Source organism: Saccopteryx leptura, chromosome 2 (genome assembly GCF_036850995.1).
Source record: "Saccopteryx leptura isolate mSacLep1 chromosome 2, mSacLep1_pri_phased_curated, whole genome shotgun sequence".
Classification (NCBI taxonomy): domain Eukaryota; kingdom Metazoa; phylum Chordata; class Mammalia; order Chiroptera; family Emballonuridae; genus Saccopteryx; species Saccopteryx leptura.
The window spans coordinates 37,912,060-37,934,636 of record NC_089504.1 but is presented as its reverse complement, the minus strand read 5'-3'; the positions used below and the strand labels follow the sequence as shown (position 1 = coordinate 37,934,636).

At 39.3% G+C, this 22,577-nt stretch overlaps 1 protein-coding gene across 1 annotated transcript in view; it reads left to right on the top strand.

Annotated features, from left to right (window-relative positions):
• The window catches only part of LOC136394506 (phospholipid-transporting ATPase FetA-like), a 152,780-nt gene that overhangs the window by 35,410 nt on the left and 94,793 nt on the right, over positions 1 to 22,577 (top strand). Inside the window, 3 exon segments of the mRNA XM_066367742.1 lie at positions 18,332 to 18,411; positions 21,504 to 21,617; positions 22,432 to 22,530. Coding sequence (XP_066223839.1) covers positions 18,332 to 18,411; positions 21,504 to 21,617; positions 22,432 to 22,530 — 293 coding nt within the window.

Sequence of the window (22,577 nt, the reverse complement as noted above, 5' to 3'; positions counted from 1 at the left end):
GCTGGAAATAGGGAGAGACAGTCAGACAGACTCCCGCATGCGCCCGACCGGGATCCACCCGGCACGCCCACCAGGGGCGATGCTCTGCCCCTCCGGGGCGTCGCTCTGTTGCAACCAGAGCCACTCTAGCGCCTGGGGCAGAGGCCAAGGAGCCATCCCCAGCACCCGGGCCATCTTTGCTCCAATGGAGCCTTGGCTGCGGGAGAGGAAGAGAGAGAGACAGAGAGGAAGGAGGGAGTGGGGGTGGAGAAGCAAATGGGCGCTTCTCCTGTGTGCCCTGGCCGGGAATCGAACCCAGGTCCCCCTCACGCCAGGCCGACGCTCTACTGCTGAGCCAACTGGCCAGGGCCCAGTCTCTCATCTTTTGTACTTATATTTGGAAGTTTACTGGGAATGCATGCGTTCCTTTTCCTCTCCCCATCCTTCATAACTGCCTCCTGCCAAACAGAAGTGGTCTAAAGAAATTGCCAAGGCAGGTAAGGTTATCCTTTGCAGCCTTTTTGTGGCCAGAGCAAACAGATCTGGCTATGGTGTTGGGGAGTATTTTCATACTACGTATTTCCATGCTTCCCTTTGGTGAATAAAGTAATAAAGGGAACTGGGGTAACCAACCATACCCAAGCCAGCTTTCAGAATGAAGCTGCCTGATGTGAAAACAAATTTTTTGAAATAAAATACTGAAAAAGCAAGCCAGAATTTAGTTCTTTATTCCAGCTTTCTTTTGAGGAATGGAAAAGGTACAAAGAATGAAATTAGGTCACTGATTTAACCCATTTATGCTGGAGGTTGAAACTTTTGAAATTCAGTCCTTCAAAGATTTTCTGAAAATTCACATCACTTTTTTACAAGCTCCCAGTCCACCAGTATCTGTAGCAGTGACTAACTCCGTGCACCATGTGATAACATGTACCCTCAGGAGGCAGACATGTGCGAAAAATTAGACTTTGGCTATAACCTTGAGCAACATGAGGCATATATAGGTTAAGGCCACACTCTACCTTCTTAACTTTCTGTCATTGTGCAGTTGTCCGATTCCTGGAGGGAACCCATTCTAAGGGCACAGATCTTAGTTCCAGAAAAATAAAGTCAGTGAACTCCCAACCAAGGGAAAACCAGGGAGTTCTCACCTATTCTCATAATTGCTAAAGGAGAGTAGGCTGAGGAAAACAAACTGACCAATTTTTCCACATGTTCTTATCAACAGAATAATATGTGGAGAGCAGAATACCTTAGGGAGTAGTACGTTCAAGGAAAATGAAGAATACAGTAATCCTCAATAAATACTGATCTATTTATTCAACAAATACTTATTGATTACAAAATGAATGCCAGTGACTGTGCTACATGCTGGTAATAAAGTGGCAACAAATACTTGACAGAATCTCTGCTTTTATGGAGATTATGGTGTAGTGAGGGGTAGCCTTTAATTAAGTAATAACACGTTAAATAATCACACAGAGAAATATCAAACTATATTTATAATAAGTACTGTCAAGGAAGATCACATGGGAAGCATAGCAGTTGAGAGTATGGATTCTGGAGCCATATTGCCTAGGTTTGAATTCTAGCTCCACCACTTACTATGTTCTTAATTTCTCTATGCTACAGTTTCTCATCTATAAAATGAGGCTAATAATAGTGCTACTTCATAAGGATGCTGTGAGGATTAAATGAGGTAATATTTGTAAAGCATTCAGGACAGTATTTGGCACATGGAAAAACGCTATGTAAATGTTTGTAAAAATGAAAGCAGGAAGATAATGAAGAACATGAACATTCATAAATGTGGGTCATCTCAAAAGTCAAAGCTTTACCAATGAAAAGTAATTGAAACCAGTTTTCCTGGCCTAAATCCCTTCAAGTGTGCTATGCCTACCTACTGCAGCAGAGTTACTACTTGTGCTGTTTTGAGCAGTGGATAATTAATGCTCATCCATCCAAAATGCTGGCCTCCTAGCATGAGTCAACAAAGTAACAGTAGCAAACCCAGTAATTTGGCAGTTACCTCTGCCCTTTTCTAAGTTGGCGGCCTGTTCCAGTTGGAAAACTTATAGTACATAGAGTGAATATGGCCTAGTTCCAGCATCTTGTTTAACTGCCCTCTGCTATTTTTCACCACTTTCTTAGTTCAGGCTTTCATCATTTCAAGTGTTGACTATTGCAGCAATCTCTTAAGTGGTCTTTATGCCTGCAATCTGTTCCTCTGTAAACATATCATAAATAAATCATATTAATCTTCCTGAAATTTCAGTTTTTTCCTGCTCAAAATCTTTCTGGAATTCCTGGTCAGCTACTAGATAAAACTTAAAGTCATTAACCTAATAGTAAACTTTTTTATGATATATATATATATATTCATATCACTTTATTTTTAACATTTTTTAATTAAAAATTTTAATTTATTGTGTTAACATGGATTCAAGTGTCCCACTCAACACCCTCACCTCCCAACAATATGCCCCCTGTTACACCCCCTTTGCCCCCTCTCCCTGACTCCTCCCCCCTTTCCTTCTGGGATTTGCTGTCCTGTTATCTGTATCTATGTGTTATGTATATATAATTTCACTAATCCCTTCACCTTCTCTGATCCTGTCTCCTCACCCCTCTTCCCTCTGACAGCTGTCCCTCTGCTCCCCATGACCCCACCTCTGCCTCTATTTTATTCCTCAGTTCGTGTTCATTAGATTCCACATATAAGTGAAATCATATGATATCATATTTATCTTTCTCTGCCTGGCTTATTTTACTTAGCATAATAATCTCCAGGTCTATCCATGCCATCGCAAAAGGTAAGATTTCCTACTTTTTCATGGCTGCATAGTATTCCATTGTGTATATCAATGGTCCCCGACCCCTGGGCCACGGACCGGTACTGGTCCATGGGCCATTTGGTACCAGTCCGCAGAGAAAGAATAACTAACTTACATTATTTCCATTTTAATTATATTTAAGTCTGAACGATGTTTTATTTTTTTTAAATGACCAGATTCCCTCTGTTACATCCGTCTAAGACTCACTCTTGATGCTTGTCTCGGTCACATGATACATTTATCCGTCCCACCCTAAAGGCCGGTCTGTGAAAATATTTTCTGACATTAAACCGGTCCATGGCCCAGAAAAGGTTGGGGACCACTAGTGTATATGTACAACATCTCTTTTATCCATTTGTCCGCTGATGGACACGTGGGTTGTGTCCAGATCTTGGCTATTGTAAACAATGGGGTACACATCTTCTTTTGAATTAGTGTTTTAGAATTCTTAAGATATATTCTTAAAAGTAGAATAGCTGGGTCAAAAGGCAGTTCCATTTTTAGTTTTTTGAGGAAATGCCATACTGTTTTCCAAAGTGGCTGCACAAGTCTGCATTCCCACCAGCAGTGCAGGAGGGTTCCCTTTTCTCCACATCCTCGCCAGCACTTGTTATGTGTTGATTTGTTAATGTGCGCCATTCTGACAGTGTGAGGTGATATCTCATTGTGGTTTTAATTTGCATTTCTCTAATGGTTAGTGATGTTGAGAGTTTTTTCATATTCCTATTGGACATCTGTATGTCCTCTTTGGAGAAGTGTGTATTCAGTTCCTTTGCCCATTTTTTAATTGGATTGTTTACCTTCCTGGTGTTGAGTTTTAGAAGTTCTTTATAAATTTTGGTATTAGCCCCTTATCAGACATATCAGTGAATATGTTCTCCCATTGTGTGGGTTGTCTTTTTATTTTGTTAATGGTGTCTTTTGCTCTGCAAAAGCTTTTAGTTTGATATAGTCCCATTTGTTTATTTTGTCCTTTATTTCTCTTGCCCGTGGAGATGTATTGGCAAAAATATTGCTACGAAAGATATTGGAGAGTTTACTACCTATGTTTTCTTCCAAGATTTTTATGGTTTCACAACTTACATTTAAGTCTTTTATCCATTTTAAGTTTGTTCTTGTGAATGGTGTAAGTTGGTGGTCTAGTTTTATTTTTTTTGCATGTAAATATCCAATTTTCCCAACACCATTTATTAAAGAGACTGTCTTTACTCCATCTGTCATGCCTCCCTTGTCAAATATCAGTTGACCGTAAAGGCATGGGTTTATTTCTGGGCTCTCTGTTCTGTTCCATTGATCTGTATGCCTGTTCTTATGCCAGTACCAAGCTGTGTTGATGACAATGTAGTATAACTTGATATCAGGAAGTGTGATACCTCCCACTTTGTTCTCCATTTTCAAGATTGCTGAGGCTTTTCGTGTTCTTTTTTGGTTCCATTTCAATATCTTATAATTTTCTGAGTACAAGTGTTTTATGTCCTTGATTAAATTTATTCCTAGGTACTTTATTTTTTTGTTGTTGCAATAGTGACAAGAATTGTTTCCTTAATTTTTCTTTCTAACAGTTTATTGTTGGTGTATAAAAATGCCACTGATTTCTGAATATTAATTTTATATCCTGCCACCTTGCCAAATTCATTTATCAGATCTAGTAGTTTTCTGACTGAGACTTTAAGGTTTTCTATGTACAATATCATGTCATCAGCAAATAATGACAGTTTTACTTCTTCTTTTCCAGTTTGGATGCTTTTTATTTTTTTCTTCTTGTCTGATTGCTGTGGCTAGGACTTCCAGAACTATGATGGATAAGAGTAGTGAAAGGGGGCACCCCTATTTTGTTCCTGATCTTAAGGGGATTGCTTTTCATTTTTGCCCATTGAGTATGATGTTATTATGTTGGCTGTTGGTGTGTCATATATGGCCTTTATTATGTTCAGGTATATTCCCTGTATTCACTTTGCTTTTTTGCCGCTATTGATATGGTTTTTTTCCTTCATTTTATATATGTGGTATACCACATTTATTGATTTGTGGATACTGTACCATCCTTGCATCCCTGGAATAAACCCCACTTGATCATGGTGTATGATTGTTTTTTGTTTCTTTTTTTTTTCCGAAGTGAGAAGTGGGGGGGGGGCAGGCAGACAGACTCCCACATGTGCCCGACCAGGATCCACCTGGCATGCCCACCAGAGCCCAATGCTCGGCCCTTCTGGGGAGTTGCTCCACTACAATCAGAGCCATTCTAGTGCCTGAGGTGGAGGCCATGGAGCCATCCTCAGTGCCTGGGCCAACTTTGCTCAGTGGAGCCTTGACTGCAGGAGGGGAAGAGAGAGACAGAGAGAAAGGAGGGGGGAAGCGCAAAGAATCAGATGGGTGCTTCTCCTGTGTGCCCTGGCCAGGAATCGAACCTGGGACTTCCACACACCGGGCCAACTCTCTACTGCTGAGCCAACCAGCCAGGGCCTGTATGATCTTTTTAATATCTTGTTACATCTAGTTTACTAATATTTTTTGAGGATTTTAGCATCTATGTTCAACAGGGTTATTGGCCTGTAATTTTCTTCTTTCGTACAGTCTTTATTTGGTTTTGGAATTAGGATAATGCTGGCCATGTAAAATGAGCTTGGAAGTCTTCTCTCCTCTTGAATTTTTTAGAATAGTTTAAGAAGGATAGGTGTTAATTCTTTGAATGTTTGGTGAAATTTACCTGTAAAGCCATCTGATCCAGGATTTCTGTGTGTTGGGAGTTTTTTGATTACTGCTTCAATTTCACTAGTTATAATTTGTCTATTCAGATTCTCTGATTTTTCCTGATTCAGTTTTGGAAGATTGTATGTTTCTGGGAATTTATCTCTTTCATCCAGATTATCTAATTTGTTTTTATATAGTCACTCATAATGTTTTTCTACAATCTCTTATATATCTGTGGTTTCAATTGTTACCTCTTTCATTTCTGACTTTATTTATTTGGATTCTCTCTTAAAAGCCTAACCCTATAGTCTTATTTTCTCCCTCCTTTAGATTCTTCTTACCTAGTATACTGTCATAAAACTTACCTGGTCTCAGTGCCATATTCATTAAATTCTTCTTCCTGTCTAGATACCTGTCCTCTACATCTATAATGACCTGTATTCATCTTCTTTTTTTTTTTTTTTTGTATTTTTTCTGAATCTGGAAACGGGGAGAGACAGTCAGACAGACTCCCGCATGCGCCCAACCGGGATCCACCCAGCATGCCCACCAGGGGGCGATGCTCTGCCCCTCCAGGGCGTCGCTCTGCCACGACCAGAGCCACTCTAGCGCCTGGGGCAGAGGCCAAGGAGCCATCCCCAGCGCCTGGGCCATCTTTGCTCCAATGGAGTCTTGGCTGCGGGAGGGGAAGAGAGAGACAGAGAGGAAGGAGGGGGGGTGGAGAAGCAAATGGGTGCTTCTCCTATGTGCCCTGGCCGGGAATCGAACCCAGGTCCCCTGCATGCCAGGCGGATGCTCTACCGCTGAGCCAACCGGCCAGGGCCTGTATTCATCTTTTAGGTTTAGCGCACATTCTTCTCCATGAAACCTTCTCCAACAATTCTAGCCACCAGTGACCCTAACCCCCACCATTATTTTTCCTCCTTAAATTGCCATTGTGCTTAGTTTCAACAGTTTTTTAAAATAAGTTTTACTGAAATATAATTGACATGTCATGAAATTCACCCTTCTAAAGCATACAATTCAGTGAGTTTTAGTATATTCACAGAATTATGCAACCATGACTATAATTTAATTTTAGAACCAAAAAATTTCACCAAAAAGAAACCCTGTACCCATTAGCAATCACTCCCAACTCTGCCTCCCCTAACCCCTGGCAACTGCTGATATATAGTTTTTTCTCTATAGATTTGCATACTCTGGACATGATATAAATGGAATTATACAACATGTGGCCTTTTATGACTGGCTTCTTTCACTTAATGTTTTCAAGTTTCTTCCATGTTGCAGCATGTATCAGCAATTCATTCCTTTTTATAGCTGAATACCATCCATTGTATGGGTATACCACAATTTGTTTATCTATTCAATTACTTGAGAGACATTTGTTGTTTCCACTTTTTGGCTATTATGAACAATGCTGCTATAAATATTCATGTACAAGTTTTTGTGTGGACATGTGATTTCAGTTTTTTGGGCCTGTAAAATACATTTTAAATCTTATTTATATCCTTCCTTGAACTATTGCTCTACTGTTTTGCATATATGTTACATGGTTCTCCGAAATTATCTGTCTAGCAGTGCTTACAAAGCTCCCTCTTATTCTGGAGAGTTTGCAAGCCTGTCCCATTTATCACACTTCTTTCTCTCTCCTTTACCACTCATACACATCTACAAATGTCACCATTTCCATCATCACCACCACCACAAGGCAGTTAAAATTATTAACCCCTACTGATAGATGGTTAACTAATGCAAGGTAGTAAATTCAAAAGGATGAGATACACTTATATGTATTGATATGGTAACATTTCAAACACATTGTATAAAAAGAAAAAAGCAACTGGCAGAGCAATACATATAGTAGGATATCATGTTTTTAAAGAAGAAACCACCATAACCAGTGTTTGTATTTACATATATGTTTATATGTAAATACATAGAAGGGGCCTAAGGGATATACACCAATCTGTTAGTGGTTTCCTTAGGAAAGGGAGGAGTAGAAAGGAAACTTTATATTTTTCTCTCTGTATTCCTAATTTTGGATCTTCTATAGTTAAAATATATCTATGTATTACTTTAGGTGATTTGATAAAAAAAGGGTAATCACAAAGGAAAATAATTAGGAGAAACTAAAAGGAAAGAGAAGAAAAAGAAAAAAGGAAGAAAAGAAATAGCAGGAAAAAGGAGGGCATAGACCAAAAAGTTAATCAGAGCCTTAGTAGTAGAATCTGATATTATACCACCTTTAAATAAGCACAAAAATTAGACATCTGTTTTGCACAACTCTGTGTGAACATACAATTGAATTATACTTTTCATTTTAAATAGGTGAATTGTATACTATGTCTATTATATTTCAATAAAGTCATTTAGAATAAAACATACATCTAAAAAATAAAGTTTTTAGTTTCTAAAATGCTATTTTTTAGAAAATTTAAAGCAATAATTGAACTAATTTGTAGGAACTTTTTCTGATCTCAATAGCAGAGGCAGAGTTGCCAGATAAAATATATAATTCCCAGTTAAATTTTAATTTCAGAAAAATTTTAAAAAAGAAAAGAAATTTGAATTTCAGTAAAGAAGGAATAAATTTTTTTAGTGTAAGTATGTCCCGTATAATGTTTGGGACATATTTTGTTTATTTTTATTTGCTAAATCTAGCAACCCTAAACTAAGGGAGTTAAATTTTGAATCCCTTAGAGTTAAATTGTTTCTTTAGCAATTTTAGATCCAACTTTTGGTAAATGGCATTTTATTTCTAATTGATTACCTTTAATATAACTTTTCCAACCTCTCTCATCTCCTATCCCAAGAAGGATTTTATGTTCAGAAGCATTCAAAGTGATGTCTAGCTAGTCAATCACACATGACTGATTTACCTTTACCACATTGATGAGAAATCATTGGTTCTATATCCTGAGGTCAGGATGGCAAAGTACCACTTCCAGCTTCCATCTGCCTGAAGTAACATGAATGATATCCTTGTCAGCTTCTCCCTTGGAGAGGAAAGGGAAGAAACCAAAACCAAAGGTCTCCAGGAGGATTATGGGGATTATGGGTGGGGTCTTTGGTTTTGAACACATCCTGAACTGTGCCAAGTCAAACCAATCTACTATGGTACCCTGTTAATAAGTTAGGATTTGGTGGTGGCCAACATGGTTATCGTGGTGGTGGTGGTGGTATGTGTTTGCTTTTATTACTGTTTGATTTTCTTTAGTATCTTGTTCTATGATTAGTTCTGGCCTTATTTCTGCTAACCTCACACAGCATTAGTGAAGTTATAGGAGATGGTCAAAGGCCAAGATAACAGAAGAGCTATCTATATAGTAGCTCAAGAACTGGTCTTTTCATGACATTCAAGACTTAGCTTTCTCTCCAGGTTCTTTTCTTTTCTTTTTTTTTTTTGTATTTTTCTGAAGCTGGAAACGGGGAGAGACAGTCAGACAGACTCCTGCATGCGCCCGACCGGGATCCACCCGGCACGCCCACCAGGGGCAATGCTCTGCCCACCAGGGGGTGATGCTCTGCCCCTCCGGGGCGTCGCTCTGCCGTGACCAGAGCCACTCTAGCGCCTGGGGCAGAGGCCAAGGAGCCATTCCCAGCGTCTGGGCCATCTTTGCTCCAATGGAGCCTTGGCTGCGGGAGGGGAAGAGAGAGACAGAGAGGAAGGAGGGGGGGGTGGAGAAGCAAATGGGCGCTTCTCCTGTGTGCCCTGGCCGGGAATCGAACCCGGGTCCCCCTCACGCCAGGCCGATGCTCTACCGCTGAGCCAACCGGCCAGGGCTTCTTTTGATCCTGCACTCTACTCACCCTCTTCAGCTATGCTGAATATCCTCCTGTTTGCTGAGCTTAGCTTAGAAAGAGCAGCAAAGAATTCATCTTAGCTGGGGTTTCTCTCATCCCAGCTTTTCTGTGATTATGTAGATACTCCCACAGGAGGAAGTGATTATCCTCTATTGGAGATGTTTGGACAGAAAACTGACCAAATTTAACAGAACATGTTTCTAAGCATCTGTACACTTGGGTGTTTGTTCATTCAACAAATCTTTATTAAACCAAGGAGCTAATACTGAGCTAAGCAGTGGGATGCAGATATTTAAAGAAAAATGAAAAAAAGGCATAGTCTCTATCTTTGAGGAGCTCTTTGTTTATTGTAAGTATGGTAAGTAAGCTGAATGTAAATCATGAGACATAGCTGTGGATAAACTTACTGAACTAGAAATATGTAATGAAATGGTGATAAAAAACAAATTAGTTTCATTTTTTTTGTAGGATCACAAACTTTAGTCTTTCCTGTGATGATTCTGTGCTATGTCATTTAGCTCTTCTTCCCATTCTTTTTTTTTTTTTTTTTACAGAGACAGAGAGAGAGTCAGAGAGACGGATAGATAGGGACAGACAGATAGGAACAGAGAGAGATGAGAAGCATCAATCATTAGTTTTTCGTTGTGACACCTTAGTTGTTCATTGATTGCTTTCTCATATGTGCCTTGACTGTGGGGCTACAGCAGACTGAGTAACCCCTTGCTCGAGCCAGCGACCTTGGGTCCAATCTGCTGAGCTTTGCTCAAACCAGATAAGCCTGTCCTCAAGCTGGTGACCTTGGGGTCTCGAACCTGGGTCCTCTGCATCCCAGTCCGACACTCTATCCACTGTGCTACCACCTGGTCAGACTCTTCTTCCCATTCACCTTCTGTCTATCCTCCAGATATTTTAGAGGTAAGTCTGGAGAGGTGAAATGTAAATTTTTTGTGTGTACCCAAGACTGGAAGCTGTATGGCTAGCTAAATCTACTGATAGCTATATCATTTTAGTATGTTATTTGACTACCATAAGAAAATTCTGATCATTTGGGATCTAAGAAATTCCAGTATTCTGAATATAAATTGACTCTAACTAATCTGACCAAAAATTCTAGAAATTGGCCAGTTATCCTTCCCCTGGCAGCTAGCCTCACTTAATTTTAGAGATGGAGAAATTTCAGTCACATGCATTAAGTGTCTTTAGCAAAATCACCTAGGCCTGTTGATTTGGAATGTCAGCCAGGGTCATTGCTCAGTTTCTCTCACCAGCACCTGGGCTTAATTGAGCCAGGAGTCTGGTGCTGTGAGAAGTGGGGACCTTAACTAATCTACTAGACTTGCACTCCTGAAGATCATCTCACTGCTCTTTCTTTATCTGGAAAATCCCATTTGTGATGTCTTTCCCACTGTGACCAAGGAGATATTTGCTCAGAACCCCCTAAGCTTGACTTCTACCTGACCATTTGGCCTTCCTTCCTTTTTCTCTTCCTCCTCTTTCCTCCTGGCTACTTACCTTTCCTCATGTGACTTTCTCTAGTTCCCTTTTACAGAACTCATTTTCCTTTTTCTTTCTGTCATATCCTTGTCTTGGCTACACTCCAGTCTTCTGTAGCTTTAACCCCTAAGACCTAAAGTTGAATTACATCAAGATTGCATAAGAGCTAAGTTTTTCACCCTGGCATATTTTTTTACAGAAATATATATTTTTAGATTTTATTTATTCATTTTTAGAGAGAGAGGAAAGAGAGAAGGGGGAGGAACAGGAAGCATCCACTCCCATATGTGCCTTGACCAGGCAAGCCTAGGGTTTCAAACCTGTGACCTCAGCATTCCAGCTCTACGCTTTATCCACTGCACCACCACAGGTCAGGCTCACCCTGATATTTGAATCAAAGCTTTAAGGACATCCTTAGACAGAGGCTTCTTCTATTTTGACACTTTTCTTCTCCTACCATCCTGCCAAGGGACTGAGTAGAGTTCCCCCTCACAAGATTTTAGCTTTTGTACAAAGCTAAAATCTTTGTACAAAAGATTCCTTCCTTCTCTCCTGGCTGCATCAGCTTAGTAAAATCACAGGAGATCACTGAAAGTTCAAAATCTACTTTGGGCACAGTCAACTGTATCAATAATGTTTTGTAATCTCCTTGACATAGCATAAGGTAAAGGACAACAATGTATCATTTAATGAGCACTTTGATGTGTCAGGAATTATGTAGGCACTTTACAGTTACCATCTCATTTAACCCTCACATCAGCATATAAAGTAGATTTTACTACCCTATTTTACACATGAGGAAACTAAAGCCCAGAAATGGAAAGTAAGTTGCCATAAATCACTCAATTTAGTCATGGAGCCTTGTCTATAACAGCTAAGGCTTTCTGGGCATTGTTTTTATTTATTAATTGATTTTAGAGAGAGGAAGGGAGAGGGAGAGGGAGAGAGAAAGGCAGGGAAAGAGAGAGAAATATCGATTTATTGTTCCACTTATTTATGCATTCATTGATTGATTCTTGTATGTGCCCTGACTAGGGATTGAACCTGCAACCTTGGCGTTTCAGGACAATGCTCTAAACCAACTGAGGTACCTGGCTAGGGCATGAGCATTTTTAATATACCAGGAATTGTTCTAAAATGCTTTGCATACCTTAATTTATTAATCCTTACAATAACCTTATGGGTAGGTATTATTATCATTTCCATTTTACAGATGAAGAAAATAAGTCTCAGAGAGGTTAAGTAACTTCCTCAAGGCTACATAGCTGGTAAGTGGAGGACCCAGATCTGAACCCTGGCAGCTTGACTCAATTGCCCAATTTCTTAACCACTGTGGGAGCCTGCCATATTTTTAAACTCTAAGCCCAATGCACATTTTGTAAAACCAAGTTGTCTTGCTTCACCAATATGTCTGGCCCTTTTAGTTCAATGACTTTTTTTTTTTTTACAGAGACAGAGAGTCAGAGAGAGGGATAGATAGGGACAGACAGACAGGAACAAAGAGAGATGAGAAGCATCAATCATCAGTTTTTTGTTGCGACACCTTAGTTGTTCATTGATTGCTTTCTCATATGTGCCTTTGCTGTGGGGCTACAGCAGACATGGAACCCCTTGCTCAAGCCAGCGACCTTGGGTCTAAGCTGGTGAACTTTTTGCTCAAGCCAGATGAGTCCGCACTCAAGCTGGTGCCCTCGGGGTCTTGAACCTGGGTTTTCTGCACCCCAGTCCAACGCTCTATCCACTGCGCCACCGCCTGGTCTGGCTCAATGAATTTATTACTCCCAGGCCAGCTCCCAACATAGGTCTTTGTGAAACCAGGCCTTTGCTGAAAAGGCTGTAGACTCAACCCTCAGTTCCCAGTGAAAGATGCATTTTCTGCAATTGTCAGAGGCTAGAGCCAGGTGTTTGTCCTCCTGAATTTCATATCCCAGACCTCTTTAACTAGACGCTGTCCTAGATAGACTCTGTTTGTCTAAGCTAATTTCCAATCTTCTGTAGTTCTAACTTGTCATCCATAATTCACGTTTTGTCACTCTTGTTTCACTTTGAATTAAAAAGTAATGAGAAAAACAGTCATCTCAATCTTTTCTTAACAGTATTCACAAGCCCTAGGGAATCTTGAATTAAACTTATATTTATATTATCCAGCCTGAAAGCATTCTTCCTGCCTTTATTATCGCAAACATGACTGACCGCTTTTGTTCCTTAAGCTTGTGTTCTTTTTCTCTCAGACTTTCAGCTTCTTCTTGTAGGCTGGCTGTACAAACCAAAGTTTTAACCATTTTTCTCATCATTCCTGCTTTTTCTTTTATAGAGGTATTTTATGAAATCTGACTTTCTAACTCTCAATTCCTCACGCCACCCCAGTCCCGTGAAAATTCTACTCTCCTTTTGCCTTTGTCTTCTTTCATGGAAGATCTAGTATCAAAGAGCCAGAACTAGGTGAAGGTTCATCCTGCCTCCGCTCTGGAGTCTCAGTCTGTTTCCACCAGCTCAGGCTTTGAACTTTGAAATCGACCTGCTTAACTTGGCTCTTAAACTCAAAGAGGGAGGTATGTATTCAGTTGCTGTACAGAGCCTGGATTCCATGTATGCCTTGGGGTTGGTGGGTTTAGAGAGAATAGTCTGGTAAACCCAAAATGAGCAGTGCCTGAGCAAATTGAATATAAATTTAGTAGAAAATCAGCCTGCTCAGGGATTGGATAGTCTTCTTTTCTTCTTTTTAATTCAGTGAGAGAAGAGGAGATAGAGACAGACATCCACATGGGCTCCAACTGGGTTCCACCCTGCAAGCCCACTATGGGGCCATGCTCTGCCCATCTAGGGCATTAGAGCTCTTCTTCGCGCCTGAGGCCAAGGCCATGGAGCCATCCTCAGCGCCTGGGGCCAACTCACTCTAATCTGAGCCATAGCTGCAGGAGGGGAAGAGAGAGAGAGAGAGAGAGAGAGAGAAGCGAGTGGGGGGGAGAAGTAGATGGGTGCTTCTCCTGTTTGCCCTGACCAGGATTCAAACCAGGGACATCCACACGCCAGGCTGACACTCTACCACTGAGCCAACTGGCCAGGGCCAGGATGGGATAATCTCACTACTGGCAGAAACACCAGTACTTGCTCTGTTACTCTGCCCTAATCAAGCAGTTATTTGGGTCCCTGAAAAGTCCTTGCATAAAGAGCATAGGCCGTGCTGCAACTCTGAATCAGTTGCAGCTAAATTATCTGAGCCATTCATATTCCACTGCTTTGGATGACCTAAACTACAATGGTTAGCAGAAACTCTTGTATCACAATGTTACAAATAAGCCACTAATGAGTCAAAACAAGGTATCACAAAACATCCTATCAATCTCATCTCAATTTTCCCCATCTTTTGTTTTGTTTTGTTTTACTTTTATTGAATTTATTAAAGTGGTAGTAGTTAATAAAATTACATAGGTTTTTGCCTAACCAGTGGTGGTTCAGTGGATAGATCATTGACCTGGGACACTGAGGTCCCAGGTTCGAAACCCTGAGGTCGCTGGCTTGAGCACAGCTCACCAGCTTGAACCTGGGGTTATTGACTTGTGCATGGGATCATCAGCATGATCCCATGGTTGCTGGCTTGAAGCCCAAGGTCACTGGCTTAAGCAAGAGATTACTGGCTCAGCTGGAACCTCTTGGGTCAAGGCACGTATGAGAAAGCAATCAATGAACAACTATGGAGCCACAACTACAAGTTGATGCTTCTCATCTCTCTTCCTTCCTATCTTTCCTCCTCTCTTTCTCTCTCTCTCTTTCTTGCTAACAAAAATATGTAGGTTTCAAGTGTATAATTTTATAATATATCTGTACAGGTTGAGGCAAAAGTAAGTTTACAGTTATTTGTATGGAAAACAATATAGTTAATAAGTATTAATTCAAGAATAAACTGTTTTGCATACTCACAACTATAAATCTACTTTAGTCCCATCTTGTATATTGCATTGTGTGTTCACCACCCCAAATCAGGTCTCCTTCCATCACCATTTATTCTCTTTTACACTTTCTACTTTCCTCATTCCCTTTCCCTCTGGTAATCACCATACTATGTCTATAAAGATTTTATTTTTTGCTTAATCCCTTCACTATTTTTACCCAGTCCTGCAACCTCATTTCCCCCATCTTTATTCAAGTAATGCTAGTAATCACAAGGAGGAAACAACAAGAAAGAAATGTACTAGTGTAGTGCAATAAAACAAACTACAGGCTTCATAGCTGAGTGGTAAACCTAATCCAGGGAATACTCATAGCCCCCAGTTTATGAATTGCTAACAAGGAGATTATACAGACATGATCGTCCTGCACAGGGGAGTGGCTTTACAGAGAGACCAACAAGTCTCTCTGTATCTTCCCCACAGGGGTATCATATGTTACTGTGTGGGGAACTAATAATGCAAAAATGTCTACTCGATTCAAATTTGTCTGTGTAATCCAAATCTAAAATTCTTGGCTAAACATCCCAGTTTCACCTGTCCCGCAATTTGTGCGAATCCCCGAACTTCCTCAGAATTCTGTTTCTGCACTGCCCAATGTGCAGACTTCAGCCCCTTAGATATTTTCTATAGGAAACTTACTCATGTTCTAACTCCGTGATGTTTAGTAATTTTGCTGACAACTAGAGAGAAATGGAAGAAATTACATGAAGAACAATAAAGATCTCTGGCTCTTTCCTCAGCTATCTTATAAAAGTCTCTGACTTTAGCCTCCTGAGAAATGTACTGTAGTTTCCCACCCCTAACTGTTTTTCCCATGGAGGGAGCTCTGCCTCTAATAACCCACTTTCAGTCGGTTTCCAGGACTTTAGTAATTAAATTCTGTTTGTCTTCCTTTCTAAGCAAAACTCCAATCTTGAGGGAACCAGACAAAGTGATTTTGAAGTTTATCTGGAAGAGAGAATAGACAAGAAAAGCCAAGAAAATTTTCTATTCAATATTAAAAGTTACATAATTTAAAAGATGGCTAGAACAATGGAAAATAATACAAAACCCAGAATCATATTTAATGTTAAAATTTAGTACATTATAGCCTGACTTGTGGTGATGCAGTGGATAAAGCATCAGCCTGGAATGCTGAGGTTGCCAGTTCAAAACCCTGGGCTCGCCTGACCTGTGGTGGCACAGTGGCTGAAGCATTGACCTGGAACGCTAAGGTCGCTGGTTCGGGGTCCTGGGCTTGCCTGGTCAAGGCACATATGAGAGTTGATGCTTCCTGTTCCTCTCCACCTTCTGTGTGTGTGTGTGTGTCTCTCTCTCTCCCTCTCTCCCACTCCCCCTTCCCTCTCTAAAATGAATTTTTAAAAAATTTAGTACATTATAAAAATGACATTTAAAACCAGACTGAGAGAAAATATTTATAAATCATATACATTATAAGTGACTTCTATCCAGAATGTATATGTAAAAAAATCTTCTATCTCAATGATTTAAAAAATTAACCTAGTTTAAAAATAGGCAAAGAATATGAATAATCATTTCTTTAAAGAAAATATATAAATGTTTAATAAGCCCATAAAAAAGATATTCAAATCATTATAGTCATTAGGGAAATGCAAATCAAAACCATAATGAAATGCTATTTCACATCCACTAAGATGGTTAAAATACACAACCATTGTGGGAGGAATGTAAAATAGTGTAACTGCTGTGAAAACTGTTTGACAGTTCTTCATAAAGTTAGACACAGAATTGTCATACAATCAAGTAATTCTACTCCTAGATATACTCCCAGGAGAAATGAAAATACATCCACACAAAAACTTGTACATGAATGTTCATAACAACCTTATTTATGATAGCCAAGAAATGAAACAACCCAAATGTTCATCAGTGGATGAAGGATAAACAAATGTGGTATATTCACATAGTGGAATATTGTTCAGTCATAAAGAGGAGTGAAATACTGATACATGCTATAACATGAATGAGCCTTCAAAACATGCTAAATGAAACAAGCTAGTCACAATAGGCCACATATTATTCTATTTATATGAAATGTCCAGAGTAGACAAATCCAGAGATAAAATACAATATTTGTCAGGGACAAAAGGGGGGATTGGGTATGAGTTATCTTTTGGGGGAGATACAAATGTTCTGAATTAGTGGTAATGATTGAATAACATCATAAGTGTACTAAAAATCACTGTATTGTACATTTTAACAAGGCAAATTTTATGTTATGTGAATTATATCTCAAAAAATAACAACTTTTGAACAGTTGCAGGGTTGGGTTTCTAAGACCTGGAGCCAGAGACTTCCCTTAGAGGGATGAGGCAAGTGAGTTCAAGATCAAGGAGTCTATAGCCTAGAGTAAAAATCTTTGAGGACCAAAGAAGGAAATTTCTAATTTGGGAACCATGAGTCAAGGAAGATGTTAGAAGGCTGGAAGAGCTTCAAAATAGACACTCAGTGTAACTCAAAGGCAGAGGGGTTGCTATAACCCACTCTCTGAGGAGACAAATTATTTGGAAACATAGTCTAGGAATTTCTAGAATGATTAAGGGTAGAAGGTTTAGGAGTAATGTCAAGCCAAATTCTAGGTTGTTTGGTATATGTACTATCCAGGCTCAAGAGAATGGGAAGTACTCACATCATATTGCCCAAATAATTCAGGCATGTTCTCTTCCAGAAACACTTCCATATTCGACTTTTCCTTACTTCTATGCCCTTTTCTGTGTATTTCTAACACCCTATTCTTGCTGATGTCACTGCCCTTACATTAGATCGAAATTTTATATTTATCTCCCCCACTTGGGGGATAAATATGGTCAGGGATAGTGTAACCCTAAGACCTAGCACAGGACCTAACACCTCTCAAGAACTCAGTAAATGTTTTTTGAGCCAAGGAAGAATTGAAGAGACTACAGGAGTATTTCATTCAGGGCATAAAAATCTATTATTAATATATATTTTTAAGATTTTTCATAACATGGTAATGGGCTCACTATTTGTAATACTACAGTTCATAGCACCTATGTGTTTTGATGTGATGATTTTGTCATATGTTATAGTTATCAGCTTACTCCTACTGAACCACAAGTCCCTTGAACTCAGATACTCTGTCTTACTCATCTTTTTATCCTGCCCCCATAACATCTAGCACACTGGCTTCTGTGCAATAGATGCTCGTAATGGTTTATCAATTTAAATTCAGTTAAGCAAATTAAGATACTGAAATTAACCTGTGAGGGAGGGTTGGTTGGGTTTCTGTGTTTAACAGTAATGTTGGTGCAGGCATTCCTGTTGTCTGTGGAGACATAACCTAGTATTTACTGGAAACATTAATAGTGGAGAACTCAGAAATTACTTGTCCTGTTGCCTTGAGACAGCTTAAACACTTGAGGATCTTCATTTTTACTGTGTTTCTTAATTCTTCGACTAAAGAGACAAAATCTCATTTGTAGACAGATCTCCCCAATGATAAAGTGTGAGGATCTAGTGAAGTCTTCACTCATGGCCAGCATCTCAGGCTGGTCTGTAGAAGGGCATCCTTCTCATCATTTTTCTCCTCTTTCTTAGAACAAGAATGTCTGCAAGATAACAGAACAAGATATCTGCAAGCCAACAACAAAAAATTCAACACTACATTTGGATACCCAGTGAGTATTAGGTCTCTGGCTATTTCAGAAGGGGGCTGAAATTCTCCTCTAATATTCCCGTTTGTTGGTGGGACAGGAACTTCTTGAAGATGTAGATCCTATAACTTAGCTTCTACTTATTTTTTACACTCCTACACAATGAGGGCTGGCACAGCGAAGGCTCAGAACCAAAATTCATTCAGTAACCTAGGCTCAGGGAATAATATATTTCATATTTGGGGTTTTATATATAACTCCTAGAAAAGAAATACTGTAGCTTTTTATTGTACAGATGAAGGCATAGTTCCACACTTTTCTTTTTTTCATTTAGACATCTATTATAATACATATAGATCTACCTAATTCATTTAATAACAGCATAGTTTTCCATTATACTGGTATACCTTATTTTACTTAACCAGTTTCCTTTTGATGAACATTTAAAATGTCTTCATTCATATTCCCTCCATAAAAAGTTTCCACTGTACTGCTGTGATAAATGGTCCTGAATGAACCATCGTACATGTTTTTCAGCACATTAGTGTGACTATATCTCATGAGAGTTTTCTAAAAGTGAATTGGCTGGGTCAAAAGAAAACACATTAAAAATTTTGATACATATGGCCAGACTTCCCTCTAAAAAGATTATACCCATTTTATATTTCTATATATAGTAGAGATTGCTCACGTCTCCATATCCCTGCCAAACTGGGTATTATCAATCTTTCTCATCTTCGCCAGGTCATAGATAAAAAATGACATTTTGTTATCTATCTTTCCTTAGTTTTGAGTGAGATGACTAATCTTTTCATGTTAATTAGCCTTCTGAATTTCTTTTTCTGGAAACTGCTTATTAATGATCTTTGCCTAATTTCTGATCAACTGTTCATTTTCACTTATTTATTTATTTATGAGTAAGTAACTCATAAAAATACATATATTGAAAAGTCATGCTTCAGCACCTTATGCTTCCCCACATCTGCTCCCCATAGAGAATCCCCTTTATTAGTTTCTTGTATAGTCATGAATGCTTTTTTGTGCAAATAAAACAAATACAGGTGTATATTCTTATTTTTCCACTTTCTGTGAACCTTAACAATATGCCCTAGTGATCTTTTCATAATCATAATTTCATAATAGCTTTTTTCTTCCTTATTTCAGCTGCATAGTGTTTTGTATGCAAACTTAGCCTAGTTTATATAACCAGTTCCTCATAATCCACATCTGAATTGTTTCCAGTCGTTCACAATTATAAGCAATGCTTTTATAGATTTGTTATTTTGTGCACATGTATCTATGTGTCTCTATATATAACAGATCCTCAAATAACATTGTTTGTTTCATTATAACATTGATGAGATGCTGTAGGAATTAAAATCTTGTTAATATCAACTAGTCTGTGGTAAAATTGGTTTCATTATATGTCTTTCACTTAAAATTGCAGAACCTATCAATCATATTAAGTGAGGGTTTACGGTCATGTACTATAAGTATATAAAAATATACATATAGACATACATATTTGCAGTCTTTGTAGGATATTAGTTTATGCTTTTTGAGTTAGAGAGGTTCTGGGTATAGCCATGGGAGCAGGTTTTCTCCTACTGTCTTCTAGACCTGCTTAAAGAGCATTGTGGTGCAGTGACATTAGGTTTTGATCTCAGACAGATCAGAGTTTGAACACAGCTCTACTCCTTACTAACCTTTCATTCTTATGTATGTTAACTTCTCTAATTTTCAGTTCCCTCACCTATAAAAAGTACATAATAATTATGTCCTTAACCACCTTACATGGTGGTTGTAGGAATTAAGTATGCTTGTGAAAAATGTTAGGTTTCTTTCTCCAAGAAACTGTTACCCCTTATAAAAGGGGAACAAGTCTTATCAGTCTGTACCCATAGTTTTTTAACACAGTATTTGGCACATAAATGGCATTCAATGAATATATGCTAAATAGTTAGTAAATAAACAGATGTCACTGATTCTTATATATTTAACAACCATTTCATTTCCCTAGCCCTAGGCATTGTTCATTTTCCTCCTTTATTTCTAATTTCTTCCATTCCTACTCATTTTCCTCCTCCCAACCTCTAAATACTGATTCCCACCAAGTTCCTTGGCCTTCTGTTCTCCTGCATTCCCCCATTTAGCCATCAATCAAGTGTACTGCTCAAACCAAAATCCACCACCTCTGTCATGCTTAAATTTTATCACACGGCCAAAATGACTAAACACGGAGGAAGTTCATAGTTAAGCAGATATTCTACATTCTTGAGACATTACTTCTGATTTGACATTTAAGAGTAGAACAAAACACCCTAGTTGCCAGTTCAGTAAAGATACTGATACTTCTGTCTTGAGACAGAATCAGCATGGCTTTTGTCTTTGTTTTAGTAAACAAATGCTACCCAAGTTGATAGAACACAAAATACATTAATTAGTTATAAAATCAAATGGAAAATCAATAGTGACTGTCAGGTGCTTCAATAAGGCAAAAGATCAAAAGATCTTTGTGTCTAAGTATCAGAACCATCTGGACTTAGACTCCAAGAAATCCAGAGTATCTTATGATCAAAGAAAACTATTTCTGTATTAGAATAATACAGGGCTAGAAGGGCCCTTTTAGATCATTTAGTTAGAACTCAATTCAAGGCAAACTATGAGCTTCTCTGGAATAGAACTTGTTTAATTCTTTTTCAGCCTCGATTAGTATAGTCCAACATAGATCTGTGAACAGAGCATGCCTTGAGAAATGTATAGTGTTCAACTGATTGTTAATTAGAAAAATTATGGAGAAAATAATGGAAGAGCACCAAGGAAATCTTAGTTTTGGCTTGCATCTCTTAACTCCTAAGTGCTAAGCTATTTGATCCATTTCTCTTCCCGTGGGGATCATGTTGATGATTCTGCGCTCAAACTGGCAAGCCCATGTTCAAGCTGATGAACCTCACTCTAGCTGGCAACCTTGAGGTTTGAACTGGAGCCCTCAGCATCCCAGTCCAATGTTCAATCCACTGTGCCACCACCAGTCAGGTGCCTTGGTTCTTTTTGTTAAGACTGGGAGGTGGGGGTGTTTTGTTTCTCTAATTGTCCTTGTTTTCTTTTACTCACAGAACAATGCCATCAAGACCTCAAAATATAGTATCTTTAACTTTTTGCCCCTGAACCTATTTGAACAGTTCCAGAGACTCGCCAATGCATATTTTCTCATTTTGCTAATTCTACAGGTATTGCCTTTTGGGAACATTTCCACAGAACATTTTATCAACCTCTCTGAGGTCAGCTTGTGTAAGCAGTCCTCCTCCCCAAACTGAGAATGGCCTTCTCTCAGTAGATAACAATCAAATAGATGGCTGGGACCTCAGGCCAGTCCTTAGAGTAGCTGTGGTCAGGATTAACCAGGATGAAACAAGCCTATACAAGAGGAAGGAGACAAGGTCACTGGCTTCCAAGGAAGTGTAGCCTCCTCATTATGTCTACATGGCTACCATTCAGCTTGACCATAGGGGGCTATAGACTCTTCACTTCCACCACAGTTACAACCCTGTTCTACCTGAAGAAGATAAAATGCACGAGTGATAAGGAAGAAGGGTGGTCTGACCATAAAAGTACCAGCACAGGACAAGGAAGCAGGGAAGGATAGGCCCAGATTAGGAGAGAGGAACAGGTCATCTCATTTCCCTTGTGCAGAAGGGGTGTGGGAGGGTATGTGGATTCCCATGTCCACTCCTACTTCCCTATCCTGCCCCCCCACACACACACACCTTTATTATCACAGGATACATGACTCTTTGCCATCAAGACAAATGTAGTAGAGTTCAGGACAGAGAGGTAGAAATTTGCAGTCTCTTTTCCTTCTTTCTTGGGAGATGTTTACTTATATTTGGGGGGGGGTGTTATAGGAAGGCTACAAACAGTGGAAAGCAACAAGGATAGTTGAATTTATTATGAACCTGTGGTGGTGAAAATGGTGTTGGGGTGGGGAAATATATTGTCCTTTAAGCTTTCTGACCCGAATTTCTCTCCTCTCTCCTCTCACAGCTGATTCCCCAGATCTCCCCCTTGGCATGTTACACAACTGTAATACCCCTGATAGTGGTGCTGGCCATAACAGCAGTGAAGGATGCCGTTGATGACCTGGTAAGTGGCTTTCTAGGCCTTTAGTTTCTCACTGTACCTAGTCAGGC